Source organism: Ursus americanus, chromosome 7 (genome assembly GCF_024610735.1).
Source record: "Ursus americanus isolate L20-20 chromosome 7, mUrsAme1.1.p, whole genome shotgun sequence".
In the NCBI taxonomy this organism is placed as follows: Eukaryota; Metazoa; Chordata; class Mammalia; order Carnivora; family Ursidae; genus Ursus; species Ursus americanus.
Window position 1 is genome coordinate 79,815,665 of NC_142133.1, and position 22,823 is coordinate 79,838,487.

At 44.9% G+C, this 22,823-nt stretch overlaps 1 protein-coding gene across 6 annotated transcripts in view; it reads left to right on the forward strand.

Moving 5' to 3' along the window:
• The window catches only part of MBOAT2 (membrane bound glycerophospholipid O-acyltransferase 2), a 122,312-nt gene that overhangs the window by 92,503 nt on the left and 6,986 nt on the right, over window positions 1-22,823 (forward strand). For all 6 annotated transcript variants that reach the window (XM_045775961.2, XM_087863875.1, XM_045775959.2 and 3 more), the window contains 8 exons: window positions 3,236-3,291; window positions 4,512-4,566; window positions 9,706-9,889; window positions 13,901-14,093; window positions 14,455-14,558; window positions 18,175-18,239; window positions 19,768-19,900; window positions 21,933-22,084. In XM_045775961.2, the coding sequence (XP_045631917.1) occupies window positions 3,240-3,291; window positions 4,512-4,566; window positions 9,706-9,889; window positions 13,901-14,093; window positions 14,455-14,558; window positions 18,175-18,239; window positions 19,768-19,900; window positions 21,933-22,084 (938 nt within the window). In that variant the 5' untranslated portion in view covers window positions 3,236-3,239. The remainder of the gene's footprint in view (window positions 1-3,235; window positions 3,292-4,511; window positions 4,567-9,705; window positions 9,890-13,900; window positions 14,094-14,454; window positions 14,559-18,174; window positions 18,240-19,767; window positions 19,901-21,932; window positions 22,085-22,823) is intronic.

Sequence of the window (22,823 nt, forward strand, 5' to 3'; positions counted from 1 at the left end):
GGAAGGTTCAGAAGCCATCTGCCTCCCCTTCCTCCTCCATCCCTCAGATTCCACCCTGGGGGAAGCCAGAGGGCCTTCTGATTCACATCCCGTGATCTCAGACTTTGTAGGACCTGGGAAGTGATTAGCTATGGGAGGCTCCGCCAGATGCAAAGTCAATAGGTAGTTAAAATGCCAGTAAAGGTGTAAGTGAAATAATGTCTGAGTCACCGAAACAAGTGCTTATGAACGAAGTGCACTGTTAAGAAGACCCACTGCAGGTACTCTCTTTGAGAACAGTGGAGTTGTCTTAATTTAGAAGTGTTTTCTTTGCACCCTGGGCTCAGCTGTAGTGAGGTGAGGTTGGTTCTCTTTCCCCATCACTCTGTTGTTTCCTGGTTGTGCACATGCCTGTATTGGACTCATCTGTCATTTTCCCTCTGGTTTCCTTTCCTGAGCTCTCATTAATCTGTTCGTGCCTTGCTGAACCTTTCACTTTAGTACTGTCTTACTTTCATTTGTAACTTACTCCTTCAGAGTCTCTCTGTAGTAATTCTGCCTTCTAGCATTTTACTCTCACATTTGCCACCCCTTGCCCCCACCCCATGACAGATTGGACCAGAGGCAGCAGAACCGCCAGCCATTTAAAACCAAAGGGAATATTCAGGGCTAATGATCACCAGTAAAGGAAACAAAAAGATGTTGAGATGTTTTTGCAAACCAGTTGGTTCTCTGAGCCCATGTATGTGCCGAGTATCGAAGGTACAGAGATAAATAAGGCAGTGTTCCTGGTGTTCAGTAGCCCACAACTTTTGTGGTGATAGGAAAGTAAACAAAAAAATTACGAAACGGTATGGAAAATGCTTTCAAGCACAGATGAGAATGGACAAGAGGGAGGGAGTTTGATCAGCCTGTAGAAGGAGTAAGAGGTCTTGACTGGACACTTAGAAGAGTCCGTTTATTTGCATTTTTTTAATATTTATTTAGCCCATTATCTTGAGCGAGGCACTGGGGATTCAGTGGTGAAGAGGACTGTTGGTTCCTTCCTTCATGGACTTTCTAGAAAGGAAAGACAGATTTTAAAACAGCCACTGTAATTGGATAAACGAAAACACCCATGAACCTGGAAATACTTGGAAGGAAGCAAACAAGCTAAGGTTAAATGAAGGGCCGGTGTGGGCATCATGGCTGGGGGGCTACGTGAGGTAGAACTGTCCCGTGGGTCTCTAGTACCAAGTGACTTCTCAGCTGGGACTTGAAGAAGGAGCTGTCCTTGCAAAACAGTTCCAGAAAGAGTGGTCTAAGGGGGCAGAGCCACATTTGGAAAGACTCTGGAGCATTCAGCTCTGCTCCCTGTATTCTTTCCATCCCTGTTAGGAAGCGTGATTCTCGGATGGAACAGCACAGCCTCACACGACCCGTTCTCCCAGCCCAGTCACTTCCAGGAGCCAGCCTGCGGCCTGCACACCTGGTAGTGTAGGAACTGCCTGGGCTGCTGGGATGCCCGGGGCACAAGGAGGGCATGCAGTCAGCACATATTTGCATTTTTGGAACATCTTAGATATATGTACCTAACAGTTTAGTATGTCACTGAGTCGATAAACTTCATTATTTGATCAGTCGTTTTTATTATGTTTTGAGGAAAAAAAGTTAGAATTTAGAACAGAAGAGTATTTTGTAATTCTTTGGTGAGCTAAACTATGAAGCGAATGAGACAAGATGAGAAAAGTGATTCTCTGCCCCCAGGGAAGTGGGAATCATTATTTTTACAAACCTCACATGAAACATCCTGCAAGCTGACACGGCAGCCTGGGGGACAGGTGGGCTGAGGGATCATTTCCTGAGAGAGACTGGTGTAAAAGGAAGAACTGACTTCTAAGGGAACCCAAGGGGAATCTCCTCCCTTATGCACTGAGTTTGAGAGCAGTTGTCATCTGACAGGTTTTTTTTTTTTTTTTTTTTTTTGTGTGTGTGTGTGTGTGTGTGTGTGTGTGTGTGTGTGTGTGTGTGAGACAGAGAGAGAGAGAGAGAGAGAGAGAGAGAGAGATCTTGCCTGCTGGCTGAGGAGAATGAGCTGTGGGTTCTCAGGGGCCTGGGTCTGTGTGTCTCATTGCCCCTGACGGCATCCTCCTTTCTTTACGTGTTGAAGGATGCTCAGGTTTGGCCAGAGGTGAAATGGACACTGACCACTCATGTTCTGTGCAGTGGGGAAGGTGGAAGAACACGGGGTCTCCATGGTGGGGTCTGAGCTTCCTCCTGCCACTCACTGGCAGCATGGCTGGCCTGTCCTGAAGGCCTTGGCTGTGCCATGGAGGCCGTGCGATTTCCAAGCAGGTAGAGCTCACACCCTACCTGTAGGCAGAACAGGGTTTCCTGGTTTTAGTGAAAGTCCAGAAATATAAATAAATACCTTGTGGTTAATTGTTCTGTAATATGAATGTCTGTAATAAAGGATAAACGTGTATCCTGGTGGCTTTCTGATGTGGATTTATTTATCTTTCCTTTCCAAGTTATCCATTCAATTAAAGATTATAAAATATGGAGAAAAGATTTCCATTTTCTTAATTGTGACATGACTTAGAGCCCTCTTTAAAGGGCGCTTTTGTGCTGTCCCTAGGATGGCCCTCACAGGCCCTTCACCCCGGGGTCCCAGACCAGCGAGACGGACACTGTCCTCTTTCTTCCTCCCCCATCCCTCCTGTTCTGTTCTACATTTCTCACCCAACCTCTTTTAATTTTCTACCTATTCCCCTTTTCCCAACTTACTTTCCACCTTTAGGTCAGCTGAGGCAAAAAGCAGCATGGTGTGTTGAAAAGTCAAACTCAGGAAACCGGGGCCACGCCTGATGCCTGGGTGCTCCTTCCTCTGGCCGCATGTTCCAGCGCGGAGTGAGGGGGCGGTGGGTGGCGCTGCTCACGGGGTCTCCGTGGAGCAGGAGTGGCGTTTCTCTCTCTCTCTCTCTGCCTGCCTCCTTCTCTTCCCTTCTCTTGTCCTTTCTTTTCTTCCCTACCTCCCTCTCTTCCTTCCTTCCTGCTTTTTTAAAGCAAGGGAGAAGGCCTTGATCCCGCAGCCCCTATACCTTCCCCAAACACAGCAGCCCCTGGACCAGCTCTTTGAAATCCCTCTGAGGTCTTTTGTATGTTAAAAAAATGCCAGCATTTTGTAGTTGTGTAAGCAGAATAAACTCTTTTTCATATATGATAAATATTATTTTAAGTTTCTGCTTTTAAATACTTGTTTTTTATTTTGTCACAGCCCAATGATGATAATTACCCAGAAGATCACTAGTTTGGCTTATGAAATTCATGATGGTAAGAATTTAGAAATTAATTCTTCGTCACTGAAAGAAATCCTGTTCAAATGTACTTTCACCTGAGCTATGACCCTAACTTTCTGCTCTGTATTCGAGGAGGTCAGAGAGGGGAATCTTTAACTCTGAGTAGGTTCATTGAAGTGTATTTATTTTTCTGCAGTGTTTCATCTCAATTTTACACTTGATCCAGTGACAAAAACGGAGTAAAAGAATGGGATCCTGTCATTGGACCCAAATTAGTGGCAATTTAAAATATAGAGGAAATAGCACAGCTGTTACTAGTCCCTGATTTATCTCCATGTTACAGTTTTATTAGTATTCGAATGTTTTCCCCTTGTCCTTTATCCCTTAATATATAATACATACACACAGTGACATTTTTTTAGCATAAATATTTATATATTCGTATTTTATATCTTCAGTGAATGGACACCTTGCCATAGGAAATGCTGACAGTCTGGGCTGTGAGTCACGAGTTTGACTCTGGTTTCTTCACAGACTGGAGAAGCATCCCCTTCAGACCCATCATTCGTAGCGGCCTAGGGACCTTCTTGCACCGGGCTTTTAGTCCCCCTGTATAGATCACCCATCCTGTTCCCCCTGCTACGGAAGACCTACAAATAATTTTTAAGTATATTGTTTTCCTCTTAATTTTGTCCTCCTTTGGTCTTTAAATTTGGCTTAGAATCTGGTAAGTTGATGTGTAATCGTAAATCATATCCTCCTCTTTGGGGAGAGAGGTAAAGAAACGGGTGGAAAAGGTATATGAGTACGGTTTTCATTCCTTCGAGAGAGATAACGAAATCATTCCTTGCTTTATGTTGAGCTTCTAGCCCATAATACTGATGAGTCATTTAAATCATCTAATAATAGAAACATCTTAATGCCCCCTTTTGAAAGTCATAGTGTTTGCTATAAAATATGCTAGCATTTGGGCATGTTTAAGTTAATAATAATTTCCTCTAGAGAAGAGTCGGATTTGTGCCCCGATGTGTGCAATTGATCTCCTACAGACCTAGACATGTTGGGTTACGTGGTGGTCCTTTGACATGATTGAACCTATATTGCAATGAGAAAGAAAGGAACCAGTTATTCCAAAATTGGGATTATAGCTTGAATTTTCAATGCGAAAAGTGGTGAAAGTGTGAATGGGGGAAAACGCCATTCTTTCCTTGGAGGAAACCATAACTGGTAAAAGTATCTGTTTTTATTTTTCAGGGATGTTTCGAAAGGATGAAGAACTGACTTCATCACAGAGAGGTTTAGCTGTAAGGTACGTGCCCTCTTATTGTGTCCTGCCATGGTTCATGCGGTCTCTGCCTGGAATGCACTTTACTCTCATGGCTAAGGCTGACTCATCCTACTGGAGGTACTGACTTCCGGAAAACCAAACTTCCTCCCTCCACACACCGACCTGCCACTGAATCTTGCTAGGCTACCTGTCCCCTCTAAGGCTCCCATGGTACCTTGGATATATCAGCCTACAGTATGCTCCTCTTTTGTACCATGCGGATATCACTAAATTTTCTGTCTCTTCTATGATTTTCTGAGTTCCCTGAAGACAGTCTTCATGTCTGCCATATAGTAATGAGTGATAAACGCCACTTCCATTTATAGATCGATAACTTGATGGCAGGTACTGGGCTAAGATACGTTAATACAGCACATAGATGCCATGTTTTGAAATAATGAAGAACCAGTAAGATCGTCTTGCTATTATTTGAGGAATTCCTTCTGGGTAGGTTTCTACTTATTTATGATAGTGCTGTGTTGACTAATCTAAGGAATAGCTTAATTTCTTGGAAGGCTCTATCTGAATCTAATATAATAAGAGAGCAAATACTCATTTTACCTAAAGAAAAATTCCGAGGAAGCCCGTTGTTTTCTGTAAATCTAGAACTAATAGATGCATGGCTGTCAGAAGCATGAGGTCAAGTTTGTGGCAGTAGATAGACCCCACCCTGAGTGTTCACTTTAGGAACCATGTCTTGGGAATCTCCTTATGTTCCCCATCTTTAAGATTATTCTGTTGATGTTCTGTGCAGTCAGTACTTACATATCAGTAAATATACACTTGACTATACTTAGTCGGTGAGAGATTACTTCGATCTGGGTACTGTGATCTTTAGGCGTCCTTTGCCCATCCCTATAGCCTCTCATCAGGAGACACTCAGCCCCCGTTCCTGCCTTTCCCTCGCACATACCTACCTGGCAAAACCCCAAACCTTATTAAATTTGACTCTCCGCCTGTCTAAACAGCAGAAGAAAGCAGAGTGGAAAAACATTCGCTGCTGATTGGACCTGTTTTGAGTGGGTTACTGCAAATTTAAAATCATGATCTTAGTGTTGCCAGGAGTTCGGCTGCATCCGTCCTGTCTGCTCCTGGTTCTCCTTCCTCAGATGTCCAGCGCTCCCTCCCTGCACTCACTTAGGATGGTAGCAGAGTTTGTTTCTTGGACAAAAGAAAGGCAGCTCTACCTCATTTTGCTACCAGACTGCCTGTATCTGTAACAAAATACTCCACTTTCAGTCCCATACCAAGTATCACTGTCCGTCATCCAGTCTGACTCCAGCTTCTCACTGAATCCAGCTGCTTCTCTTTAACGCAAGGGTTTTCTTCTTCAGCTGTCCCATCCCTTTCATGGTCATTCAGCATTTCTCCGTCTTTTCCCGCTAACTGAGAGGAGACACACCTATACCTCACTTTCCCTTCGAGCTCCCTGCCCATTACTCTGCAGCCTTTAGAGCAAAGCTCTGTGAAAGATGTGTGTCACTGTCTCCCTTCCGCACCCCCATTCCCTCCTCAGCACCCCCGTGGTTGGGTTTGTGCCCACCTCTGGTCTGACAGCATGCTTCAAGGGGACCCTTAATCTCGATGGGTGTAATGGTCAGCCTCGGTTTGCGTGCAGCTCAGCATCCCAGCACGGTCCGACCCAGCGGACCACTTGGACCCCGAGATTCCTTCCTCTCTCGTCTTCCGGGACACCATCCTCCTGGTTTTCTTCCTGCCTCCCTGGCTGTTTCCTTCTGTCTTCTTTGCTGAATCCTGCCCCTCCGAGGCTCACCACTAAATATTCATGGGCTCCGAGGCACACCCTTAGACATCTCCGTCTTCTCTGGGGATCACGTGCAGTCCATGGCCCGTAAATACTGCCCGCATATTTGAGGTCTCGTAACTGCCCTCCCATAACACCTGTCTCCTGAGCTCCGGCCTCGTAGCCAACTGCCATTTCAGCATCCCAGCGTGGATCTGTGTAGACGTCTCAGAACATGTTCCAAATAGAACTCCTGAGTTCTGGCTCCCTCTTCCCTCTCCCCAGCCCACTACCCACTTAGTTCACACTGGCACCATTTGTCACTAGTGCCTTATGGCAAAAACTTGGGCAAACTCACGTGTTCTTACTGCAAATCCACTTCACCGGCAAGTTCACTCTTCCTTGGAGACCTGTCTCTCATGTGACCCTGACATCTGACCATCCCTGATGTGACTGGCTTCTCACCATTCCCACTGAGATCACCCCAGCCGGACCCTCGCTCTCTCCTTGGTCTCCTGGAACAGCCTCCCCAGCGGGGCTCAGATTCCTGTCCTCCTTCCCTCCTGGTCTACCTTCCACTCGGCAGCCGGAGGGAGGTCTTTGTAATGTGTGTTGGATTATATTCTACCCCTCCTCTGAAGGAAACCCCACGGTGGCTCCTCCTGTAGTTAACTGGGAGCAGACTAACCACTTAGGACCACCAGGTACAAGGCCTGACAAGGGCTAGTAGCTCTCCTGCTCCTAACTACACAGACCTCCTTGTCAGAAACCCCCTTTCCTGCCGTCACTCTCTGTCTCTTGGCCCTGCTTGACTTTTCTTCACAACACATATCAGTCTGCAGTTATATATTTATTTTGATCGTCCCTCTCTCTATCTTCCTAATGTAAACTCTGTGAGGATAGAACTTTGGCCCATTTATCATTCTGTCCTCATCACCTCAGTAGCAGCTCACCACTGATGGTGTTTGTGGCCCCCCCCCCCCGAGACATTTCTGGTTGTCACAGTGGAGGGGGGAGGTGCTGCTGACCTCTAGTGGGTGGAGGCCAGGATGCTGCTAAGCGTCCTCCAGTGCCCAGGACAGCCCCCTACGACAGAGGAGTATTGTCCCAAAAAAGTCCGTAACGCTGAGAGTGAGAAGCTCAAACCTAGGACAGTGAGGAGTTGATCCCAAATGAATATTTATGGAATGAACGGATGATTCTTTCACTTAATGTCATAAATGAAGCATTACAGTTGTACTTGGTTCTCATTTTAATAACAAACATTATAATTATCTACTTAGTACCTAAAATGACTTGTCACTTGATAGGACAGTTGAGCCAGAAATTACTTCAGCGAATTTCATGGTTCAGAGTTATCTCCTGTCCTTGCAAATTGTGATACATAGTTTGACTTGGTAGGACTGGGCTGTGCCTTGATAACCTGACATTGTTTGGGGGCTTGAAATAATTGGTGTTGAGGTGGGGCTCTGTCACAGGAGCACAGAAGTTCTGTTGTGGCTCTGATGGGAGGCACTTACCCCAGCGTCTGAGGCAGTGAGAATGCATTCTGTTTCAGCATTACGGAAAAAAATGCAAGAGAAAATCTGCCAGCAACATTTTTCTCTCCTCAATTTTGAGCCTTCAGGAGAAAATATGTAAGGCCCAAAGCGCTTTTAAATGTAGAAGAATAATTCTGGAAAAATCTAAAAAAAGAAGTTTTGGCTAAGTGGTGATGTAGCTAGTATCAGATGGACAGGAAGCACTGTTTTCTTTTTTATTGTTTTTATAAAGATACATATGAGGGGGTCTGTCAGCTTCTCTCGGCCACAGAGAAGGTTTGTGCTTTTTAAGGAAACCACTTCTCAGAGAGGAAGGAAGGATCGTAACATCTTCCAGAAGCCTGCTTCCCATCCTCAGGTGGAGTTGTTCTATTTATGAGAGTTTATAGTTCTCAGTGGGAAGCCAACTTAGTAAATGGAACTGCTGGTAGAAAATAAATAAGGGGCACCTGGGTAGCTCAGTCAGTTAAGTGTCCGACTGTTGATATTGGCTCAGGTAATGATCTCAGGGTTGTGAGTTTGAGACCCACCACGGGCCCTGTGCTCGGTGTGGAGCCTATTTAAGATTCTCTCCCTCCCTGCCCCTCCCTGTCTGTCTCGCATGCTTGTGCGCATGTGCTCTCTCTCTCTCTCTAAAAAAAAAAAAAAAAAAAGAAAGAAAGAAAATAAAGACATAGACTGCTAATTCATCTATATGATAATGTATACGGTCTACATAGGTTCCTGTGTTTTAAGTATTTTTTACCCCGTTCCCTGCATTTAGAACTAGAAAGCTCCATAAACTTTAGATGCCATGTGCCATCTGGACAGACCTCAAAGCAGTTGAATGACAAATGTTGCAAGGCATCCTTCATTCCTTTCTCTCTCGGACCCACATCCAGTCTGTGGGCAAACCCCCAGCCCTACCAGCGGTAGCAGGGGCTGCCGCCCCCACTGCTCCCAGCCACTGTCACCTCCTGCCTGGAGATCTCAGTGACTTCCCGGCTGGCCTTCTGATGTCCACCCTTGTCCTGTCCACACTCAGGGGCCAGAGGGATTCTTTGGAAACATAGGTCTTTTGAAAACCCTACTGTACTTTTTCACTGCATTCAGAATAAGGGCCAAAGTTCCTACCATGGCTTATAAGGCAGCCCTAGAGGATCTTACCTCAGTTCTCTCCGATTTTTCTCCTCTTTCCCTGGTTCAGCAACACTGGCCTCCCTGCTGTTGGACATGCCCCATCTCAGGGGTTTCGCACTCACTGTTCCTTCTGCCCAGAATCCTTGTCCCAGTTACATAGCTCCCTCTCTCACTGCCTTCCCATCTCTGCTCAGCTGTTGCCTTATAAGAGTCCTTTGGCTTGTTAATTAATAATAATAATAACCTTTTATCTTTGTAGTACTTAGCACATCTGAAAATATTTCATACATATTTTTCAATTATCTGCTCTCCGCATCTGTTATGTGAGCTCTGTGAGTGCAGAATGTTGCTCTTTGTTCACTGCAGCCTCTCTGACCCTGGAGCGTGTGGGCACGTAGTCGGTGCTCACGTGATTTGTTGGGCGAGTGAATGACGAACTGGTAGGGGATGATTCTTTATGCCGTCCCTTGTCCAGCTCGGGTTTGTTTTACGGTGGAGAAATTCAGGAGCAGCCCTTGTAGCTGCGCACGAAGGTCTGGGTGGAAGCGCTCTTACCCAGAGATGCTCCTGAGCGTTCCCGCGTCCTCACTTTTGAATTCCCAACATACGAACGCAGATGAAAATCAAGGCTTGTTCTGCGAAGGAAACGGGAAGAGCAGCGAGGTGGGCGCCGAGGGTTCCTGGCGGAGCCTCAGGAGCCGTGTGTTTTGCCCGCAGGCGCATGCCGAGCCTCCTGGAGTACCTGAGCTACACCTGCAACTTCATGGGCATCCTGGCCGGGCCGCTCTGCTCCTACAGAGACTACATCACCTTCATCGAGGGCCGGGCGCACCGCAGGGCACCGCCAGGCGCCAGTGGGCAAGACGACCTGCCGTGCGAGAGCGCAGAGCCGTCTCCCAACGTAAGCTCCTGGGGCCGACAGGAGCCTCGACAGCGTGTGTCGCGTAGTGTTGTTTGTTTCAAGACGCTAATGTCTTCAAGGTTTGAACTTACTGTGACCTTGAAACGATTTTCAAAATAAATGACGCGTCACAGTGCGGCTGGTAGCGGTACAGTCATCACCAAAGAGCAAAGCTAAGGTTACTTAAGCGGTGCTGGGGGGCGCCCAGCTGGCTCTGTCGGTGAAGTGTCTGCTCCAGCTCAGGTCAGGATCCCAGGGTCCTGGGATGGAGCCCCGCATCCGCCCTGCTCCGCGGGGCGTCTGCTTCTCCCTCTGCCCCTCCCCCTGCTCGTGCTCCCTCTATCCCCCTCCTCTCCCTCAAATAAATAAATAAAATCTTAAAAAAAAAAAAAAACCAAAAAAAACAAACAGCAGCAGCAACAGTGCCGAGTACCTGAGTGAAAATGATGCTTTACGGTTACTGAGTATTTTATAAGAAAGTCGTTTGCACAGAACTGACCCAGCCTAATTTCCTAGGCTTCTTCCTTCCCTACACTTCATGCTCCAGCTAATTCAAAGTGTTCTCTTCTCCTCTCCTGACCTCCCTCTCCCCTGGTCATCGCCAGCTGAACTCTTACTCCTCTTTAAAGGCCTACGTCAAATATCACCCTGTCCATAAAAGTTTTCCCGACTTCCCCCAATAAAAAAGTTAGCTAACCCTTGGAGAGCACTTCCCACGTGTGCCCAGCCCTGCTGGGGACAGCTCACAGTTACTGTCTCAGCGCTCACGACATAAGGTAGGTGCTGTTACTCTCACCTCTTAGCAGATGAGGAAACCAGGCCTACGTGATTTGACCGACATGTCCCAGGTTGGCAGCAGGAGAACTGGAATTCAGACCCAGGCAGTCTGACTACGAAGTCCGTGCTAGATTGCCTCGCAACTGAACATAAGCTTTATTTCGTTTGAACTGCTGGGATAGATGTTCCCTTATCGAGAAAGGCTCCGAGGCTTTGTGTAGGCGGAATTTCTATGGATTTGATCTGGTCGAATCTAAAAGTCCCATGAGAAATAGGGTGATAAAAAGTCTGTGAGACAAAAAAGGGGGCTAGTAGGTTTTTTCTGAATGTGGGGCTTGGAGCGAAGGATCACCTTCCTTTCTAAGTTATCGTAAAATGAAGCGTGAGTGAGGAAATGTGCACGCATTCACAAAAGCTCTTATTTTATCTCTTTTCTGCCATGTGACTCTCTGTGCTTTTGTCTTCATACTTTCTATTACTGGTTAAATGTTAATTTATAAATGCCATATCATATGGGCTTGAATTTCGGACTTGAAATCGAGTACATTCAGATCTCTTCCATTGACTATTTGGTGTCTCCAGGCTGACCACTTAACCCCTTAGAGGTCTCACTGCCACAGGAGAAGGAAAGGATTATTAATATAGATAGCTTCGATATTCCAGAATCTCACTCTGGAATACTGGAAAGAGGATTAAAAGCTAGGAATCAAGGTGTACTGGACATAATGTCGTAAAATATTTGAAAAATTTCAAGTGGTGTAAACTTGTGAGTAGCAGTCAATCAATCCCAACAGAGAATAAAACAAATGTATATAGTCTGTCACCCCACTGAATTTTTATGGGATTCCTCTTATAAAATGTCACTTTTCCTCTTTTGGGTTGTAGACATTATAAATCAGAGGTCGTTGGCAATGGCAAATACTCTTAATCTATTATTTCACTGGTTCACTATATTTTTAGTTTAAATACCATATGTGTGAAGTTCACACAGAGCGATAGTTATTTACAAATCACTGAAAGGCATTTGGAAGCTCTTTGTACATCAGTGGACTGTGTGGACCCTTAGGATCCGAAGGAGGACAGTCAGGTAGCCAGTGGCTTCGGTACTTGAGCTAACACGCATGGGCCGCGTGGCCGCACCCAGCTGTGAGGGGCTGTCACGTGTGGTCTTCAGCTAGATGTGCCCAAATAAAAATTCCATCGTTGTGCAAGAAGGGGGGGTGGCTCCTGGGGGACACTTGTCCATCTCTACCAAGACGTCTGCAGGACTTTTCTCTGGGGCTGCTTACCTTCTTAGTAAAGGATCCTCCAGTCTTCTGCCATCTTACGAGGTAGATACAGACTTGACTGCTGGTTTCTGGAGCTGGCCGGGCACAAGGGCTGAGGATCCCACCTCTCAGGATGCAGACTTCCTCCAGAGTCTCCACGTTTTCGTTCCGGCACTTACCCAGCCCCCTACTCTGGACCCATGTCCCTAAGCCTGGATCTTCTCTGGTTCAGCTTCTCTGAGAGTTAATTTCTGGTCTCCCGCTGGCATGGTGGAGAAGTGCCCCCTTACTAAGCAGGGAGGATGTGGGAATCAGGGGTCACACCTGGCCTCCCAGGTTTAGGCCCCCCTCCTGCCTTCTGAGCTACCTGATCCCACATTGCCCAAGCCTTTATGGGGATTCTCATGGATGTGTGGGCCACCCGGTAGTTGAGATCAGGTGTGTGCTACTTTAATTTTTGTTTTTAAACTGAGACTTGGAAACTTGTGTGTCTAGTCTAATGGCCACAACATTGCTCATTGTGTCTCCAAGATGATACAACCAGTTTTTAGGTTAATATGTGAGGCCATTTGTCTCATCTCACTTTCTTTATAATTAAAATTTTTCTCTAATTACCTGTTCTTCTCAAATGTAAAGCTTAGATATTTTGGGGAGGGTAAAGAAAAGGTAGCCTTACCATACTGGAGAAAGCTTTAAAACACGTGGAGGAAAGTGAGAAGGAGGGCTGCAGCAAAAAGTCCTCAAGTGCTCGAATACCTCCTACCGAGCGGCCTGAGAGCAAATGCAGCTTTTTCAGAAATGAAGTGAATCTGACATGTGCTTTGACACTTGCCTTTGAGCCCTTCTTTCAGCACTGTTAGAGAAAGTGTGAAAATATGAATATTCATTTGCAGATCAGTTAATTTTAATATTGTTTTATTACTATGCAGGACACTCAAAGTCCAAGTATTTTGTTATGTTCCATTACCTGGATGCAACCTTTCCTTTCTTCCACCCGTTCCCTTCCCTTGGCAGGTGCTATAATCTCCCCTACATTGAGTCAGATAGAAATATTCTGGCCTACTAAAAATACAAAAGCACCATGAGTTGGATTCTTCTAAGGTGATTTAACCTTACTGGAATATAGGAAAGAATGGCCTTTTTTTTGTTTCTCCCACCAGAGTCTTTTATGCAAATCTTTTTGTTTTCTTGGGTGTATAGTTCTTTTGGTTTTATCATTTGTGATAAAAATTGCATTAGAGAGCTTTCAGATTTAAAGAGATGCATTTAATTGTTTATTGTAAAAACAATGTCCATGAAATACACATAGCATTTGGAAAATATAGGGAAAATCACAATGGAAAGATAAGCCGTGTGTGTGTGTGTGTGTGTGTGTGTGTGTGTGTGTGTGTGTATAATATGAAATCCACACCCAAAAGTTACTCATGTGAATGAATATTTTGTGTATTCACACCTACACACCTGTGTTTGCTTTCAGGTATTTTTTTTTAACTAAGGCTTTGAAAACACAAACTGAGGTTTCTAGTGTGACTTGAGCCCTAATCCAGAGGGAATAGTTAGCAAGAAGCCTGGACATACATGTTCCTACCGTGAGACCCTGGGGGCTTACAATGCTGAGTGCAGCGTTCTTTATGATTTTTGACCAGGAGAGTTAGTTCATGCTGCATTCAGGAAGAGTAATCTGGTAGTAGTATGTCAGATGAATTAAAAGGGATACAGATTAAGGTTATGAAATCTTTTTTTTTTTTAATTTTATTTATTTATTTGACAGAGATAGAGACAGCCAGCGAGAGAGGGAACACAAGCAGGGGGAGTGGGAGAGGAAGAAGCAGGCTCCCAGCGGAGGAGCCTGATGTGGGGCTCTATCCCAGAACGCCGGGATCACACCCTGAGCCGAAGGCAGACGCTTAACGACTGAGCCACCCAGGCGCCCCTAAGGTTATGAAATCTTGTCTTGTTCTTTCAGGTCGCAGTCATTCAGAAGCTCTTAGTCTGTGGACTTTCCTTATTCTTTCACCTGACCATCTCCAAAACATTACCTGTGGAGTATAACATTGATGAGCATTTTCAAGCTACAGCTTCATGGCCAACAAAAGTCGTCTATCTCTATATCTCTCTTTTGGCTGCCAGACCCAAATACTACTTTGCGTGGACGTTAGGTGAGTCGCATGAGAATAGACTTAACTGTTAAGGTGCTGAAGTGAATCTTACTCTGTAGCCAGCGGGGAGAGCGCCCTCTTGAGGATATGTAGTTAAAGACCAGTTTGAAAAATGAGAGTCCTCTGCCAGAAGAAACAAACTTTACAGCTCATATCCTAAATACAAGGGAATATCCTAGAAACGGTTAGCATATCCTAAAAACTGGATCAAGGCCCATTTTATTATAATATCAGATAAAAATGAGAATGAAAAATCTACTGTTTAAAAGATCCTAGTGTATGATAACATATACCTCCTGGGAGAACATGGTAGGTTGTTACATGTATTCTTAATACTGTCTTTTCATTTTGTTTACTGCAGCTGATGCTATTAATAATGCTGCAGGCTTTGGTTTCAGAGGATATGATGAAAATGGAACAGCTCGTTGGGACCTGATTTCCAATTTGAGAATTCAACAAATAGAGGTTAGTCAGTCATTAACAAGTTAGTTACCATGTGATATTTTACGTACCATACCTTTATGGGTTATGATGTGATGTCCCAAGAGTGGTATTGAAGGTTTTTTATTAATAATACTCATTCTTCCATTGAACCAGTATTTATCGGCCATCAGCATGTGCACGACACTGGGGATCCAGTGAGTAAGATTGGTATGATCTGGACCCTTGTGGAGCCGTAATCTAGAGAGGGGGCCAAAGGGGCACAGAAGGATAGGTTGTGAACAGAGAGGTGTAGGGGGTGTGTGTGCTACAAGATAGGCTCCAACTCAGATGAGATAGCTCAGGGAGGGGGTCCCGAAGGAAGTAATGTCTTAAGCTGAGTCCTAAAAGATAAGGAGGAGGGTGCCAGGCACTCTAAGGAGAGGAGGAGCCACATGAGGGGGTGAGAAATGGCGTGTAGCTCACAACGTAGGGAGCAGTGACAGGTGAGCCTGCAGAAATCGAAGGCGGGCCCAGATACTTTCAGAGGCCGTATTAAGAGTTTGGAGCTCTTATAAGAGCGATGGAGTATTGTGAATGGGTTTTATGCAGGCAAGTGAGGTGATCACAGCTGTGGTTTGGAGGGAACTGGCTGCATCAGGTAGAATGAGTTGCCCTCGTGGGATAGAGTGGTCTGTTAGGAGGGTGTTGTGTTAATCCAAGGTGATGGTGACCTGAATCAGGGTCATGCCCGTGAGGCTGGAGAGACATAAACACCTGGGAGCACTGTTCCAGAGACTCAGCAGAACTCAGTGTTACATCAGCATCAGCAAGAGAGAATGAGTTATGAATCGGGACCAGTTTTACAGCGATGCCTTTCACTGGGAGAAGGAACAAAGAACAGGCACAGGTTTGAAAGGAAAGACACTGTGTGTTCAGATTTCAGACTTAACTAAGTAGCCACAACACCTGAGCTGGAGATCCTAACTGGGGAACTTCCGGCGTGTAGCATTTCAAGTTTTAGGGAGAAACCATGAGAGTAGCCGTGAGAGAGCACTGAGAGACCAAGAAGAGATGAGAACCCCCCCTCCCCGAGCACCTGTGCTTGCAGACTGGGTAGAGGAGGGCAGGTCAGGAGGAGACGCCAGAGAGAGAAGAGGAAAACCAAAAGGGACATCGGTTTGCCAGCCTGAGACAATGATTCCAACAATAGAAACTATCAGAACTTTAGGTGAAAGGTTGACGGATGAATGGTCCGGCGGGACCCACCAGTGCACCTGAGCATTCCTGAAGTTTCCTCACTCAGAGTGAGACAGTCGTCATTAAGCACCTGTGGATGTGATGTCATAAGAAATACAGCACATCTCTCAAGTACTTGCTGAGATAGTTAAACCTGATTAGGTCTCTCGACCTTGCTAAATTTAGAGGGCGTGTAGAGTATGGAGAAGTAAGTTAAACACCAGATCCAGAAGTGCGAAATTCTACAAAGCAAATGACCCAATTTTTCCCAATAAATAAATGACATGGGCGGGGGGGGCAGAGAGGGACTGTTACAGGTTAAAAGAGGCTTTAGCCAGACGCACTGTGTGCACCGTGTTTGGATCCTGATTGAACAGACCAACCGGAAAAACACGTTTTTAAACAATCAGTGATATTTGAACACAACAGGTGTCTTAGGTGATTAGGTCTGATCTTGGTTTTTTAAAAGTCCAATAAATTCTGAACTATTTATGGGTGAAATAAGATGTCTGGTATTTGCTTTGAAATTCTCTTAACACTGTCAGTAATAAAATGGGGAAGGGGAAGGAAAAGCTGATAATTATGGAACTTGAGTGATGAATATATGGCAGTGTTTCTAACTTCCTGTTCATTATTGCTACCCTACAGAGACTTTGAGACATGTTTTCCCTAATCCAGCCCCCGTGAAATTTAATACCACGTATACTGTATATCGGTGTATGTGCTATATGTAAACGTGCTAAATCACACATGAAAAGAGTAAGACTTTTTTACCCCCAAGGACCAGTTTTTATCATCTTGGGAGCAATATCACCCTTGTTGAGAACGCATGGTACAACAGAAAGTGAAGAATAAAGGAGTTAGTTTTTCGGAAGGAGGGAGTGGTGACCAATGTTAAACGCTGCTGAGATGTGCAGTAAGAGGAGGACTCAGGAGTGCCGTCAGCTGTAACAACGTGGGAATTTATTGATGATTTTGGTAACAGTTTCCAGGGAGGGATAGGCATAAAAGCAAGATTATACAACACTTAGGCATTTATTACCTGTACAGGGAAGGAAGGTAGCGATAAGGCCATAGCTGAGGGGAAGAGGTGATTGAAGGAGGGATTTTTGTTTTGTTTAATTTTGTTTTAAAATGGAGAGATTGGTACATGTTTTCCAGTTAGATTATTTGAAGACAGTGTGAAAATATGGTAGAGGGAGAGAGAGGCTGATGGACACATGAGGTCCCTAAGAAGATGGAGAGAGGGGAGATAAGCAGACAGGTGCAAGGATTGACCGCATGGAGGAGGAACCAGGGATGGAGGAAGGAAAGTGTGGAGGCAGCTGACTTTGCAGTTTTGATGTGAGAATTTGAAGTCTGATGGTTTCTATCATCTCACTAAAGTTAGAGGCAAAATTACCTGTAGGGAGGGGGAGAGGGAAGATGGGAGGAGGTGATAGGACCAGAGATATGAAAGTGAGGAACTTTTGAAGTATTAGTTGGGATCTCATGAAATTGCTGATATTTACCTGCTTTTGGCTTACCAAAAAAAAAAAAGAGAGAGAGAGAGTTGAAAATGGTTCAATGCAATAGCTGTTTTCAGGAAGAGGAGAATACACTGTCTTGGGAATCAAGGATTGCTTGGTAGGTTGAGGGCTCAACTGATATCAAGAAGGATGGATTTAGGGGAGAAGTCTCAAGTGTTGCCTGATATTCTGCACTTGGATTCAGAGGTTATGTAGGGAAGGTGGAAAGTAAGGTTGATCTGGGGCTGGGATTTTGACAGGGAGGTGAGTTAAAAGGAAAAAGAAGGAAAGACATCAAGGATTTTGTTGAGAGTAGTAAATAATGGACCATGGCCTCTAAATGGTGGGAAGGAAGTGAAGATGCAAGGAGGAGATAGTTACTGAGGGAAGAAGGAGAGGTGGGGGACCAGAAGTTCCTTCTGAGGTCAAGGGGAAGCTTTTATGGGAGAGGCTTGCATGGAGAGGCTGGAAAGCTGGGAAGATGGTAGTAGTTCCGGGGGGGGCCAAGGTTCCTGGTGGCCACAGATGGTGGCCGAAGAGGCATGGAGGTGAGGGGATTGAGAGACTGAAGCTTGATGGGACGTCCAGTCCCCAGTGAAAGAGTCATTGAAGGGTCACTGAAAGGTCATTAAATATCAGGAATGTCTTTGGGATAATTCCATGACAACCCCAATAACTGTTAACATATAGGAGAAAATGGTAAAAATCCATTTATGTCATAGATGGCCTCTACAATAAACAAATTATGCTTACACAATGATGTTACCGTATCAGAAAAAACAGTATTAAGGAAAGAAATCAGTACCCTACCATCAATGTCAAGTAACTTATTTTTGGCACAATAAAATGTTATTACTTATATTTCAAGCTTCATCATTTTGTGGGCCAAAGAAAAAAGTTCTTTTGTTTTTCAGATGTCAACAAGTTTCAAGATGTTTCTTGATAATTGGAATATTCAGACAGCTCTTTGGCTCAAAAGGTATGTTCCTTCAAGAACAGGCTTTAGCTGTGCCGTGGCATCTAATGCTTGAAGTTAAGCTTCACTGAGTTCAGAGTCTTGATTAAATTAACAGTGTGTTGAGTGACATCGTGACCTTGGTATTAACCAGGAAACACTGCTAACATCTCCCGAAGCGAGAGTCCATCAGATGTGTGAACTTTTCGGCCTGAGTGGTGAGCACAGCTCTCACTGGCCTCTCAGTCCGCCCTCCCCAGCATCTTTCCGGGGTCTGAGATCGCCGGTGTCCTCCTACTCTCATTCCCTGGAGATGTGCTTAAGTAAAAACAAAGTAGCTGCACAACCACCATACAGATGCCCTAGATTTTCCAGAACAGTTCCAGGGTGAAAATATTTCAATTTGACAGACGCTTCTGCATGTTAGGCACAGGATACAAAGAGGAGTCCGACAAAAGGACCCAGCCCCTGCAGCCAGAGAGTCCGTGATCTTGTTAAAAACACAGTAGCATTGCCCACACGCACCATTCCCTGTAGGAGGAAGGGCAGGGAGCGTGAGCAGGCAAGGCTCGGGCACAGAGGGGAGAGGGAGTTGCTGGTGCCGGGATCTGTGATCGGAGTTTGTCGCACGGCCAAGGGGGAGGTAAGGCAGTGCAAGCAGAGCAACATCTGTAAGAGACAAAGTTAGGAAGTCGCACAGAAACTTGCAGTGACTCTGCCTCCTTGTTCCCAGTGAGACCTGTTCCCCTGCCTCGGGTCTGTTCTATGAAATCTTGCCCTGTGACGGTACAGCTCTAAGTACTCTTCTGGGTCAAGCAGTCTTTTTTGGGAATGTCTTTTATTTTGTGACAAGTTGAGTACCTTTATCCCTCGAAATATCCACCGTACCATAGTGTCACTTGGTGGTATCTTGCAGGCTCCCAGTGGCTGCAGATTCTCTGAGCTAATCTGTTGTGTGATTTTGTTGCTGCTGTGTTTTAAATTTGACACTTTGGGGGCAACCTGGCTGGTTCAGTCAGTGGAGCACGTGACTCTTGATCTCGGGGTTGTGAGTTTGAGCCCCATGCATAGAGATGACTTAAAAAAAATAAATTTGATACCTTTGGAAAATCTTATTTTCATCTGAGTGCTCTACCCTATTACAGAGAAATTTTAGACTAAGCACAGCTAGACTTGCCAGAAAGAAGTGTTATTAGGTCAGTTGAAAGTTCTTAATTAAACAAAAGTCATTAAAGAAGATTAAAAAATAATGTAAAATAAAATATCTTTAATATTAAAGATTTTTTGGAAAATCATGTAGATTTCTAAACACTGGCAATGTTCATTTTAACTATTACATACAAAAAGATGAAAATCAAACTTATTTTCCTAGAAAAATAGCAGTATTTGGTAGCTGTCACCTCACTGAGGTCACAGGTCACGTTCCTGCTGATGTTAAGTGGTGGCTGTTTTCCTGGTTACCCTCTGTCCTGTCAGGTAAGAAAAGAATGGTCACTGTGGACTATCTAAACTAATCACTCCTCTTGGCTCTCCGTGGTTTTCTGGCTTCTAGGGTTTGTTATGAACGAGCCTCCTTGAGTCCAACTATCCAGACGTTCATTCTGTCTGCCATTTGGCATGGGGTGTATCCAGGATATTATCTGACGTTTCTAACAGGAGTGGTGATGACACTGGCAGCGCGAGCTGTGAGTATCCAGAATTCCATTTCGTACTTCGGTGGCAGTCCCCTTGCCCTGGTGAAGGAGGCTGAGGACCCCTCTACAGGCAGGGCTTGTGTCTGGTGCCCTGGCCAGAAGTGAGGTGTGTGCCTGGCGTGTTTGTTGAGTGCTCCCGGGGGGGCTCTACACTTGGTTCATTTGAGGAGAAGACTTGGCACGTGGGAGGTACCCACAAAGTGTTCATTGTCTTGACAGAATTTTCTGAATGAGAGCTAAAACTGAGTTAAATAAAGAGGATCAGAAGAGTAGGCTTATTTTAGAAATGTTTCCTGAAAACTGTCACCTTTGAGTCCTCTTTTAGATGAAGAGTGGAGTATGAACAGTGTAGACAGAGTGGATGGACCATTCCTGGGGTGGTAGGTGCCATATTAGAAGCAAGACAGTCTTCAGAGTGTTTGTGTGGTTGGAACCTGGAATAATATTTTGGGAAACAGTTGAGAAATTCGGTTGGTGACATGGGTGGACAAAGAAGGACAATTTAGTGTCAGTCCTCCAAAGTCAGTCAGAGGAAAGTAACTTGACAGAAACGGTGTTTGAACAGGCTTCTTAGAGCACCTACAGGTGAGAAGCCTTCGTTTAACAAACTAGCAGATATTTATTCAGTTTTCACGTACATTGGGGTGCATATGAGGGAAATCTCAGAGAACTATTAACTAAGGGCCGTACCTTCTGGTCATTTGTGGTCTAATTGGGGCACAAGGTGTGTGTACCGATGTATGTACTTGTGTGTGTGTGTGTTCACCACGAGGCATGTGTGATACATCCTATGGGTTTTATAGTAAGTAACATAGTTGTTTTGAGGTGAAAGAAATCCTTTTGGTAGGGTTCACCCGAGGTGGCCTCATTAGGAAAGTTTGGTTGGATTTGGGCTTTGGAAGATGAACATTATTTCAAAAGTGAGTGAAGTGTCATGGGGGTGGAACATGATGTTCTAGGCATGGAAATGACATTAGCAGAACCACGTTTGAAAGTGCCCGGTGTGTTTGGAAATGACAAGTAAATCTGGTTGAAGCAGAGACATCGTGAATACCTAAAGAGTGGATAATTCTGGAAGGGCAAAGGAGTGCAGGGGAAGGAGGGAGGAGGGCAGTGACAGAAGAACTTGAACATCAGAATGGGAAAAAGGCCTAATCCTCATTCTGTCTGAATACCTGGGGGCCAAGTGAGGTTTTTAAGTAGGGGGATGGAACGCTGAAAGCCATGCTTCAGGAGAATGGATCTCCCATCGGTGGATGGAAGGAAGAGGGTGGGTGGCTGCTGCAGCCGCTAGGTGGGCAAGACGTGGTGGGTGCCGGGATCCGTTCCGGCCACTAGAAGTCATGGTCTCTCTGTGGGAGCACCACTAACCATCCAGCAGGTCACTTCTGAAAAACCCAGGGGCATCCTCGTAGCGGGCCGCATTTCACCTCAGAACATGTTAGACAAGAAAAGCAGAGAACACAGTAGATGGTTAAGTTTGTGCATTTCAAAACTGAAATGTTTTGACTTCTTTTGAAACTAAAAAAATGTCTAAATAGCGGTGATGAAGAAACACCTATTTTGAGAAGAATGTGTGTTTGACCTAAGCTCAGTGTATGATACCCATCTGTCTTTCATAAACATAGAGCTTAAAGAAAAGGAAGGTTGTCTCATTTCATCGCAGTAGAAAAAGTGAAAACAGACAGAACTTTATTTATATACTGTACTTTCCCAAATATGATTTAAGGAGCTCTAGGAGTTTTATTTTTAACTTTTTAAAGAAACTTTTAATACAACTTCAGATCTTACAGAAACGTTGCCCCGTACCCGGATTCCCACATTTTGCTCTCTCCTTATCTTTTACACACATGCATATTCGTCCCCCCCCAACTTCTCCTGCAGGGGTGGCCCTGTTGTAGGCATCCGCCAGCCGTGCGTGGGACTTGCAGTCACTCCTCATCCTTGAAACAGTAGATATGGTCAGTGTGCTTTTACAAACAATGTGAAAGATAAAGCAAATATTTTCGTTTCTTTATTTCAGATGAGAAGTAACTTTAGACATTATTTCATCGAACCTCCCCAACTTAAATTACTGTATGATGTTGTAACGTGGGTAATGACTCAAATAGCAATAAGTTACACAGTTGTGCCATTCGTACTTCTTTCTGTAAAACCGTCATTCATGTTTTACAGGTAAGTGTCATGCTTACAAATACCCCAGCGGGAATCGCTTTGTTCTGAAGAGCGAGTGCTCTGCTATTGGGTAGCATAGAAAAATAGCACCATAGCTCACTTTCTGTAGTTATCTTTTCATCTTAAACCAACAAGTCTCAAGTGTTTTGTGGAATGATTGACACCACTCACCCCTCAGATGAGTGTGATTTACACTGAGAAGCATCAGCTGGGTGAGCACCGCCTCGGACCTCTCAGAGGTTTAACTGGAAAGTGTGGCTGTTCTTTTTACACTTGTATGTTAACTAGACTGACTGCGGCGATCGTTTTGCAATATGTACATATATCGAATCATTACGTTGTACACCCCTGAGGCTAATACCGTATTATAGGTCAGTTGTACCTCCCTTTAAAACAGCGACATCAGGCTAGATGCAGCCCGCAGGCTGGAGTTCGCTCACCCCTGCTCTGGGGTCAGGGTGTAGGAGTTTATGTGTTCAGGCAGAGGCTTACGTGTCACTGGGGATATTCTGGGAGCGGAAGCAAAATATATCTTCTGATAATTACGAGTAAGTACGGTAAAGTCTGTGCACCGAGAGTTGAGGCTGTCAGACGGTTAACTCTGAAAAGGAAAGGATAGGAGAACTTAAAATAAGATAAACAATAGAGAATATGACAGCAATTTAAAAAAAGAAAAAAAAAAGGTGTACCTTGTTCTTTACAAGGAATTGTTAATTCTCTTAATTGCTTTAGTCAAAAG